This window comes from Rhinatrema bivittatum, chromosome 1 (genome assembly GCF_901001135.1).
Source record: "Rhinatrema bivittatum chromosome 1, aRhiBiv1.1, whole genome shotgun sequence".
Lineage (NCBI taxonomy): Eukaryota > Metazoa > Chordata > Amphibia > Gymnophiona > Rhinatrematidae > Rhinatrema > Rhinatrema bivittatum.
Genome location: NC_042615.1, coordinates 647,967,499 through 647,979,594, shown reverse-complemented (window position 1 = coordinate 647,979,594; position 12,096 = coordinate 647,967,499). Strand labels below are relative to the sequence as shown.

The window sequence follows — 12,096 nt, the reverse complement described above, 5'->3', positions numbered from 1 at the left end:
GTTCCCCTATCTTCAGCAGCAACTGCTTAAGGATCTCGTGTATCAGGACAGCCACAATCTCCTTAGGAGGCTCCATGAACTGGCATCCTCCTCCGACAATAACAAACTGAATGGCTTCCACCTTCACCCTCACAAAACCTGTGAAGATTAAGTTCTCAGGCAGAGAAATCCTTCACTCCTCTGGAGAAGGTTCTTAAGGATGAACCCAGCAGCTTTGGAGGAAGACTGCAAAGTGTCATCCCCCTAAGGGGTCACAGGTTTCCTTATCCTCACTGTAAGCAACAGGGGATGGGTCCCTAGGTGCTCAGCCTTCGTCCAGAGATGTAGGCACCAGTAGAACTGGTTGGGGGGCAGCAGGCCTCTGTGGAGCTTCCTCCTTGAAGGGACTGGCAACGACCACCATATCAGTAGGGGGGAGGCCTCGGTGCCCTGCTGGGCACCGATACTGTCCTGGGAACCAGAACCAGCTGGATTGATAAGGTGCAAATGAGAACATTGGGTTTCTCCTGAAGTGGTACAAGAATGGGCAGCACTGGGTCCGGTGCAATGCTGCCACAAGACTGAAGCCCTGCATCGCCCGGTCCACCACTAGCTGGACTCGCGCTCCAGCTCCTCCTCGAACGCTGCCAATGCCAACTGGAAGAAGGGGTGGCCAGTTCTTTCGCGGACCCTCAAGGTGGATTGGTGACTGGCATCAGGACTGGTGGAGACCATTGCGGATCCCCGGCACTGATGGAGGATTGGCACTTCTTGCTGCGGGGGTTGCTTCGAGGGCATTGCAGCAAAAACCAGTGCATAGCTATGCCCAGCACTGGATGCTTCTTCAGCTTCCCTGGATGCTCAGCCTGGTCTTTCCTCAGTGCCAAAGCCGATGACAAAGAGCCCAAAGTCATCGGCCTGTAGATGTACGATAGTCTGTCTCTGGCAACCCTATCCGCTGGCGGCATTGACAGAACTGACGGTCCAGCCGATGTCGATGTATTTGTGTCCGTCAGTGCAGCTCCTTGGTCCTTTGATGCCGATGGCTCGGAGTTCTTTGATCTAAAGAGCTGCTCCATCTTGTCAAGTTGAAGCCGATACTCCTTTGGAGTCATCTGGGGGCATAAGCGGAAACCCTGGACATCATGCGATGCCCCCAAGCAGAGGACACACATCTCATGAGGATATGTGATGGACATGGTCCTTGGGCGCTAGGGGCATCGCCAAAAAACAGAGGTGGCTTTGACAGACAAAACAAAAGGGGCACAAACCGAAGGCAATGACGGCAGGGTGCCATGGCCAGTGGGCACTGATGCACCACTGCCACGGGCATTGAATACGAAAGGAAACTTACCCGAATCACTGAACAATCCTGACTAGGAGACGCTATGGGATGGCACCGAGAGTGACCCAGCGATGGAATGAATAGGAAAAACTGTAAAAACTGTGAGAAAAACAGTTTTCCACAAGGCCAAAAAAACCCAGAGTGCACTCACTCACAGTGTGAGGCTTACAGCTCCATGGAAAGAGACTAGACAGGGACCCCACATTGACGCGTGGTGTCACCCATGTGTGAGGACTATCATCCTGCTTGTCCTCAGCGAATACCATGACTAGTGATCACTTGAAGATGATTAGTGTGATAGGGAGGAAATAAGCTACAGCATTTGAGTACTGGACTAGAAATATCCAGGGACACAAATTCATGATTCTTAGTGCCACAGAATGGATGTCTTGTGAAAGTTATTTCAGACTCTTCATTTGACTCATTTTACCAAACTATAGTTGGGTCAAACAATATTCTTTACCTTTCCTTTTGGAAGCTCCTATGTAGATTGGATGTGAGAAATGTGCTATGTTATTCCTCAGTGGTGGCTACATGCATGTTTCTAAAGTATTGAACTTTCAAGCACATTGTAATTTTGCAATATATCTACATTATCAAAACCGACAAACAGAAATACTTGACCAAAGATGTTCTGAAGGCAATAGAAAATTTTAAGTAAATAAATATTTGAACAACAGTCTTAACATTTGATTATGTTGCTCCTCTTGATCTGTAAATATACATAAAATGTGCAATGAGGTTGAGAATAAGATTATGCTACTTCAATGGACTTACATTACCATATGAAAGAATGTATATTACAAGAAAATCTCTGTGTCTGTTTTGTTGTATTACAGAACTGAACATTAGATCGTGAAAACAAAAAATATTCTTCGTTTGGCTGCATACTGATTCCAATAACTAACATAACACTTCAGACGACAGTTTCCTTTAAAGTTGAAACCCCCAGGTAGGACTCTTCCCTTTAAAATTCATACTTTACTGGTGCAGGATATCTTCAGTACTTACAAAGGGTAACCATTAAGGAGCTCCATAACTACTGCATGTCTATTGTAGTCAGATGGCTTTGGAACAGGGAATCCTCTCTCATACAAAGCCTGCAACATAAAGTGGTTGGCAAAGGAACATAGCACATCAGAGGTTGGCAAAAGAACACAGCACATCAGTTTTCATTATTCTTTTCTAATGACCCTTTCCTGAAATAGTACAGAAACATATGTTTCAATTTAAGAATATAACGTATGGCAAAAGATAATGGTTTTATTACCAAAAGAACCATCTAGATCGGGGTGGGCAATTCTGTTCCCAGAGGACAGCAAACCAGTCAGGTTTTCAGGATATCCCTAATGAATATGCATGAAACAGATCTGTATACAACTGAGGCAGAGAGTGCATGCAAACCTCTCATGCATATTCATTAGGTTTATCTTGAAAACCTGACTGGTCTGCGGCCCTCGAGGACCGGAATTGCCCACCCCTGATCTAGATAATTACAATAAAAACTAATGATTATAAATAACTAGAAGAGGTAAGAAATGTAAGTCGACAAGAGTAGATTGCAAGGAGCCCAAGAGATCACTGGCTACATATCATTTTGTCATTTCATTTAATAAAATGTATTAATCACCTAACACTAAAAAGGCCTAGGCGATGTACATAAATACATACATAAAATTGAATCATAACAAACACATAGTTTCACAGAAACTAAATATCAAAATACCAAAAGACAAATAAAAATTCCATAATAATAAGTCATAACGGTAAACGTAAACATCATAATAAAACTCAAGATAAGTAAATGAATCCAAATTGCTGATACATCTGCTATTATATATCATGCATCTTCACATCGTGTTTTACACATTAAATGCACGGGTAAGCAGAAATTCTTTATAAGATGTTTTAAATTTCTTGACATCTTCCAAAGATCTTAAGTCTAAAGGAATACGATTCCATTGACAGGGTGCCGCGAGAGCAGTGGTTCTTAACCTTTTTTCTGTCAGGACACACCTGACAGATGGTTCTCACATGCGTGACACACTGAACACATGATCGACACGGGGCTAAATGTAAACATATATTCTGCATCTACAGGATCCACCCTGACCCCCCAACAATGGCTACAGAACAGAACTAGGACATTCCCCGTTCAATTTACCATACAAAAAGATATTTCGGGTGTCATCTCAGTAACAGCAACATAAACACTCTCGCTTTCCAGGTGCAATAGCCCTCCTTATGAAAAAACAGTAATTTACCACCAATGCATGTTCTATTGAGAAAACACAACAAATAATATTGATACAAATGCCTACATGCTAGTAAAATACTTCACCTCGGTCACATACATAGAATTGACCTTCACCAAATACAGAAAGACCACAAATTACAAATATGGAAGCAGAAACTGGAATGGAAACCCAAAAAAGCCACTCTGCATACTGTGCAAAACAGAAATATAGCACCTAACAGACTTCCAGGATCTGCAATAATGTACATAAACTAATGCTCACAAAGTTACACCTGCATTATGGAATTCAAACAGTAACAACCCTACCTATGAAAAGGCAGCACTGCAAAATTTACACCAGGCCCTAAACACCAATACACCTCCTATTAGGAAAACAGAACAAGCAAAGCTGCTATAGAACCCTACACAGAAAGTACAAGCTCGCAGAACACCGTTAACTGGATCACACACGCAGAACACAGACAGATCCTCACCAAATACAGAGTAAAATGACCATAAAGCTAATGTTTTTGTGTTGTTGCACTGCATACAGAGTTTGGCTTCTTGCTGTTTCCAGTTCAGTTTTTGTCTCCACATTTCTATTTATACATTCCTCGAGAAATATAAATAATTCTAAAACTATAATATAATAAATGTTTCAAAACAACTGATAATGGAATAACATCCAAACATTAAAAATTTTCAAAATTACTAAAAATTCTCCAAACAATAAAATATTTCTAACAGCAGACACATCACATAATACCCAATAATTAAAATGGCAGTCAACCAAGAAAGATAAACTTAAAAAGCCACCTTTACTTAACCTCTCCAGTAACTCTCCTACTCCTTTCCCTTGTAGGCCAATAGCATATACCAGAAGCAGCAAGGGCTGCTGAAGCTCTGTCCTCACACTCTTCTTCCTTAGGGCCCATGACTTCTATCTCACACACCCACCAGTCACCTCCCTGACCAATCTCTTTCTCTCACACACGCACAACCAGTCGCCTCCCTGACCAATCTCTCTCTCTCTCACACACACATCTCACCAGTCAGCTCCCTGAACAATTTCTCTCTCTCTCACCAGTCATGTCCTTGACCAGTCTCTTTCTCTCACATACACCAGTGACTTTCCTGAGCAGTCTCTTGCTCTCACACGTTTTCTCTCTTACTTACACATACACATTCTCATAAACACTTACACACATGCTGGCTCACTCTCTCTGTCTCACTCACTCACCCCCACCTCCAGCACACATGGCAGTTATAGCACAAGGTAGCTGGTATGCTGCTATTAAAAGCTATTAAAAACAGCATACTATAAATTGTTACAAATGGGGAAAAAAAAAAAAAAGACTTGCCTCTTACTTGAAAATTATAAGCATCTCCAGATATTGGAGGTATACAGTCCTATAATTTTTTGAATTACCAACTATTACTCAATTTTTAAAGTCTAACAGGTCGACACAGTAAAGTGTGCTCCGTCGGAGCGCACTGTCAGCCTGCTCTGGACGCGTGTTTTCCCTTACCCCTTATTCAGTAAGGGGAGGAAAACACGCGGCCCACCCGCGGCACCTAATAGCGCCCTCAACATGCAAATGTATGTTGAGGGCCCTATTAGGTATGCGCGCGCGATTCAGTAAGTAAAATGTGCAGCCAAGCCGCACATTTTACTCTAAGAAATTAGCGCCGACCCAAAGGTCGGCGCTAATTTCTTCCGGCGCCAGGAAAGTGCACAGAAAAGCAGTAAAAACTGCTTTTCTGTGCACCCTCAGACTTAATATCATGGTGATATTAAGTCGGAGGTCCCCAAAAGTTAAAAAAAAAAAAAAAAAATTTGAATTTGGCCCGCGGCTGTCGGGCCGACAACCGGACGCTCAATTTTTCGGCGTCCGGTTTCCGAGCCCGTGGCTGTCAGCGGGCTCGAGAACCGACGCCGGCAAAATTGAGCGTCGGCTGTCAAACCCGCTGTCAGCCGCCGCTCCTGACAAAAAGGAGGCGCTAGGGACGCGCTAGTGTCCCTAGCGCCTCCTTTTCCCCGTTTTTCCCGCGTCACCTCATTTAAATACTGAATCGCCCGCACCGGCGAGGGGCCGGTGCGCGCGCCGGGAGAGCGGGCGTTCGTCCGCTCTCCCGCGGTCTTACAGTATCGACCTGTAAACTAGTTATCTCATAATATCCCAAATCTAGGATCCAGTGCTTTTCTTCTTAAACTGAAGATATTAGTATATATATATATATATATACTAATAACTAAACAAAGCAGGTTTTATGGGTTTCAAATTTCAAAAACAATTTGATCTATTTTTTCAATTATCTATTTCATCTTCACTTCTTTCTTGTCAGACTGGATAACAGCTTTAGGGAAGAAGATTGAAGCTTGGAGATTAAATAACTGAAGGGGATATGATAAGAGGTTTACAAAATCATGAGTGGTATGAAAAGTTAATAGGGAACAGTTATTTACTTTTTCAAATAATACTAGAACTAAGGGGATACATCATGAAACTAAATGGTAGCAGATTTAAAACAAAAATTTATGAAAGCATTTTTTGAGTCAACGCAGAACTAAGCTGTGGAATTTGTTGCCAGAGAATGTGATCAAGGCTAATATTAGAGTGGAGAAAATGTCTGGACAAGTTTCTGGAGGACAGGTTCATTAATTATTAGCTAGGTAGACCTTTTCTTCTGGGAACAAGCAACATGAAATGGCTCTTCACATCTATATCTGCTGGGTATTTCCAAGTAAATTGGATTGGTTACTGCCAGAAATAGGATGCTGGGCTCAAGAGATCATTGGTCTGACCTAGTATAGTACATCTCATGTTAGATGGGATGGCACTACTCCACAGCTCTAAACAATTCATCTCTGCTCAGAAACCTGGCATAAAACCCTTTTTAATTATGTCTGATGATTTTCTGCTTTTGTGAAAGCAAGATTCCAACATTCACATCTTGTGCTGGTGATCATTATATAAACTTTAACTATATTAACAGATGCCAACTGTAATTCACATGAAAGGAACCACATCAGAAGGTTTGGCCTATTTAGTAAAAACAAAAAACCCTCTTACATTGCAGATTTAATGAAAGTTTAAAAAACATGAGGTTCAAAAGATTAGAAAAATAAAACTACAGATACAGATTATGCTGAGGCTATCAGATAATCAAGTACCTTCACTACTTTGCAGGAATTCAGCTGGAACTTATGGAAACAGGAGATAATACAGGAAAAACTCAATTTTGTTACTCTAACTGAAGAGAAATCTTCAAAATATCAACTTTAGTTTCTTGGCTATATTGCTCTCTCATATGGCCATAATCCTATTAGTGGAGGACATAATAAAGATTGCTCAAGTGGTGACGAAAACAAGAAAAATAGTGGGTTTGTACAGTTTGCTTAATAATGTAGGCTAAGTAACCACAACTTCTCAAACTGGTACAGGAGTGTTTTGGAGACCCATACTTAGGTATAGGAAGTATAAGCTCAGAGGTCTATTCTTTATAGTAGAAGAGTAGGTCAAATTCAGGTCCTGAAAGTAAAGGTACATATTTATAACAACTGCTCTCAGAGGACAGCAGGATAGCCAGTCATACATGTGGGTGGCATCATCTGACTTTGCCTATATGAAGCATCTCCCAGAGTCTTCTGGAAAATATTTTCTAAGCATGCATGGGAATTCTTGTGCAACTGTCGTCGGATGGAGCGTCTGCATTCTAAAATATTAGCTTAAGCATATAAACAACTCCTGAAGAGAAGGGAGGGTTTTTGTGATTGGTTATCGTCACCCTCAGAGAACATCTGTTACAGGTATGTAACTTTGCTTTCCCCAAAGACAAGTAGGATGTCCAATCACACTTATGGGAATCCCTAGCTAAGAGTTATTTTCAACAGAAAAAAAGGAAGGATGGAGAGAACTAGACCAACAATGGAAGAATAACATGTTTTGTTGGGAACACCTCTCTTTTTCTAACCTTGGAAGACACCCTGAAATAATAAAATGGGTCACCGAAGGAAGAGAATTGGAGTCTACTCTCAAAAAGATTCTGGAGGACAGACTGACCAAACCTAAAGCCACGTCAGGCATCAGTATCCAAATAGTATTGTAATATAAATGAGTAGACTAAATGCCACATTGCAGTCTTTCAAATCTCCTTAACGGAGACTAACATTTTTTTGATGGGCTACCGTTGTCGCCATGCCATTAGCATGATGAGTTGACATGCCCTTCTAGAGTTAGACCTGGACATAACATGAGGAGAGGCAATATGTTATCCAATTAGAAACTGTTCAGTTTTCCCAAGCCCATGTCTGTTGCGAGTCGAAAGATAGAATGTTGAGAGGATCTTTTACGGGCTTGGTGCGCTCCAGGTAGACGAGGTTTGGACAAGTTACTGGAGGAAAAGTCCATAAACCGTTATATTAGGATGGACTTGGGGAAATCCACTACTTATTTCTGGGATAAGCAGCATGGAATCTATTTACCTTTTGGGATCCTGCCATGTACTCGTGACCTGGATTGGCCATTATTGGAAACAAGATACTGGGCTTGATGGAACTTTGGTCTGATCCAGTATGGCAAATTTTACGTTATTATGTAATCCAAATATATAGGACTTGTTCACTTCTATGAACATGTGGCTTGGGGAAAAATGTTAGCAGGACAAAGTAGAAATCTAACACTGATGTAAGTAGAACTTGGAATAAGTGTGTAGCACCACTCTGTTATGATGAAACTCAGTCTAAGGTGGATAAGTTACAATGGCATGGGGCTCACTAATCATTTGGCCCAAAGTTACTGCCACCAAAAACTATGACCTTGCAGGTCAGAAACTTGAGCCCACAAAGGTTCAGAGGCTCAAAGTGGGCTTTAATTAGCTCTGAGGTCCTGAAACACAGTAAATGGCTAGATGGAAGACTTTACCCTAACAAAACTGTTTTTTAGGCTTTGAGAGATGTAGAATGTATTCAAGCAGTCTATGTGGGGAAAGAAAAGATGTTGGGCCTTGCCCTTAACACCAGATATTACATCTCCTTCATGTAAACTCTCATAAAGTCTTCTAGTGAATTCCTTTTAGGGCCTTGCCCTTAACACCAGATATTACATCTCCTTCATGTAAACTCTCATAAAGTCTTCTAGTGAATTCCTTTTAGAAGCCAGAATGTGTGTGAGAGAGAGAGACCAGGCAGGGAGGTGACTGGGGTGTGTGTGAGACACAGAGACTGGTAAGGGAGGTGACTGGAGTGAGACAGAGATAAGACAAGGCAGGGAGGTGACTGGTGTCCTTGTGTGAGACAGAGAATGATCGTAGGGTTTAATTGGTGTGTTTGTGTGTGTGAGTGACTTGTGGGCCCTAAAGAAGAGGACTGTGAGGACAGAGCTTCAGCAGCCACTGCTGCTCCTGGTATGTGCTTTCAAGGGAAAGGAGTAGGAGAGTTGCTGGAGAGGGTAAGTAAAGGTGGCATTTTAAGTTTTTTTTCTTGATTGACTGCCATTTTAATTATTGAGTATTATGTGATGTATCTGCTGTTTTGAAATATTTTATTGATATTTGGACAATTTTTAATAATTTTAATTGTTTGACCTTATTCTGGTTCATCAGCTGTTTTGAAACATTTATTAATATAGTTTTACAATTATTTCTGTGTGGGGATCTACAGCAGTTTGGCTTGTTCTGTTTTCCTAATAGGAGGTTAGAGTTTAGGACCTGATTTAATATTTGTAGTGTTGCCTTTTCATAGATAGGGTTGTTATGTGTTCCATAATGCAGGTTAGTTTCTGTGCATTATTGCAGACCCTGGGACTGTGTTGGGTGCTATATTTCTCTTTACATTTCTCTAGGTTTGCACTGTATGCAGAGTAGCCTTTTTTGGTTTTCCATTCCAGCCTATTTATTTATTTATTTAACAGCTTTTCTATACCGACATTAAAGTACATATCATATCGGTTTACATTGTAACAAAAGGTGGAAAGTACAAATAACAGGGGATGGGGAGGTGGACAACATGGATAACAGATAGACAAGAGGTAGGAAGCTCAGGATCAGCGAACCTGCCAAAACTATAAATGGAACATAATTTGTAACTATAGATGGAACATAATTTACAAATATACAAATTTTACATGATTACTTGTTTTACAAGATTCCATAGGGTTTTACAAAGATTACTTGTTTTAAAGGATTACAAAGGGTTAACTGCTAGGAACAGTGCTAAGGGTGGAGGGGGGCAGGGCGGCAGGAGTCATCAGAATTAATCTGGGAAGGCCTGGTGAAAAAGCCAGGTCTTTAGCAATTTTCTAAATTTGAATGGGCAAGGCTCCAGACGGAGATTGGGAGGTAGCGCATTCCAATGAGTGGGGCCAGCAATAGAGAGGGCATGGTCTCTTGTGGCTGTAAGTTGGGCTTTCTTAAGTGAGGGGACTTGTAGTGTGCATTTAAGGTTCGTTCTGGTGGGGTGGGAGGATTGTGTGAGTTGTAGTGGTTCACTGAGCCATGAGGAATTATGTTTGTGGATAGCTTTGTGTATAATGGTAAGGTTTTTGAAAAGGATGCGGGACGAGGTGGGAAGCCAGTGTAAGTCTTTGAGGATGGGGGTTATGTGGTCTGATTTGCATGCATTGCTGATTATCCTTGCTGTTGCATTTTGAAGTATCTGGAGGGGTCTGATGATGGAGATGGGGAGGCCAAGGTATAGGGAGTTGCAGTAATCCAGCTTAGATGATAAGGTAGCTTGGATGACTGTTTTGAGATCATGAGTGTGGAGTAGGGGCTTGAGCTTTTTTATGACCATGAGCTTATAGAAACCTCCTTTTAAGACGAAGGTAATGTGGCTCTTTAGGCTCAAATGAGGGTCAATTATGACACCTAGGTTTTGAACAGGGGGTTGTGAGGTGAGTGAGATGGTCAAGGGGTCATTAGGTGGAGTTAGCTTATAGGTTTGGTGGTTATGGATGAGAAAGAGCTCAGTTTTAGCAGAGTTGAGGGCAAGCTGAAGGGAGGTAAGTAAAGTGTTAATAGAGGAGAGGCATTTCTCCCAGAAGCTAAGGGTGGCAGTTAGTGATTCACGGATAGGGATGATGAATTGGACATCATCTGCGTAGATGTAGAATTTGAGACCGAGATCAGATAGATGATGACAGAGGGGGAGGAGGTATATGTTAAATAGGGTGGAGGAGAGGGAGGAGCCTTGAGGCACTCCTTGCAAAAGGGTGAGATGAGAGGATTCTGAAGTACCAAGTTTGACAGAGAAACGTCTTAGTTAGGTAGGACCTGAACCACAGGAGGGCAGTGCCAGAGATGCCGATGTCGGCTAGGCGGGAGATGAGAAGATTGTGGCTTATCGTATCGAAAGGCCGCAGAGATGTCAAGGAAAGCAATGAGAAAGTTATGTCCTTGGTCAAGGCCAGTAAGGAGGAAGTCCGTAAGGGATAGTAGGAGGGTTTCACAGTGCTTAAATGTTTGCGAATGCCAAACTGTGAGGAATGAAGTATGTCATTGTCATCTAGGTATTCCATGAGCTGTGTGTTTACTACCTTCTCCATGATTTTAGAAATGAGAGGGAGATTGGAGATAGGGCGATAGTTGGTAGGGTCTTTGGGGTCAAGAGATGGCTTCTTGAGAAGGGGTTTAACAACAGCATGTTTAAGGGGGTCGGGAATTGATCCAGTGGAAAGGGAGCAGTTAATAATGTCTGCAAGGGGTTGAGTAATGATATTAGGGATGGAGAGTAGCATTTTCGTGGGTATAGTATCTGAAGGGTGGGATGCAGGCTTAGATATTTTGAGGATTGCCTCAATTTCCTTAGATGAGGTGAGGTAGATGGAGTAGAGAGAGTTTTTCGGGGGGGGGGGGGGGTTTGAGGTTGGGCTTGGGAGGGCAGGGCGTAGGGGTTTGTCTCCATATTTATAATTGTGGTCTTTCTGTACTTGGTGAAAGTCGGTTCTGTGTGTGTGACCGAGGTGAAGTATTTTACTAGCATGTAGGTAATTGTATCAATCTTATTTGTTGTGTTTTTTCAATAGGATATGCATTAGTGGTAAATTATTGCTTTTTCATAAGGAGGGCTATTGTGCCTGGTAGTAAAGGGAGTTTGTTTTGCTTTTACTGAGATGTCATCAGAACCAGAATATCTTTTTTTTGCATGGTGAGTTCTATGGGTAATGCCCTAGTTCTGCTCTGCATCCATTGTTGGAGGTCAAAGGGGTTCCCGTGGATGCAGAGAGTATGTTTACATATAGCCCCGTGATGGTCACATGCTCAGTGTCTCACGCATGTGAGAACTGTCAGGTGTGTCCCGGTCGAAAAAAGGTTGAGAACCACTGCCCTAGGCTATGCTTAATCAGGGGAGACTCAGCCCCAAGAACTGTCATGCCAGCAGCAGCCAACTCCTGTTCTAAATTTGTCTTCCGCTGGCCTAGGCCTGGCTTCAGATCTCAGCACAAGATGTTTGCCTACCATTTGCTAAAGACAGAGAATACTGGGAGTCTGAGGTCAGCACAGGATCAGACAATTTATTCTTCTCTGTCTTCATCTG

The 12,096-nt window shown here is 42.2% G+C and overlaps 1 protein-coding gene across 1 annotated transcript in view; it reads right to left on the bottom strand.

Annotated features, from left to right (window-relative positions):
• RIOK2 (RIO kinase 2) overlaps positions 1 to 12,096 on the bottom strand; it is a 146,791-nt gene that overhangs the window by 76,581 nt on the left and 58,114 nt on the right. The window contains 1 exon segment of the mRNA XM_029572819.1: positions 2,336 to 2,424. Coding sequence (XP_029428679.1) covers positions 2,336 to 2,424 — 89 coding nt within the window.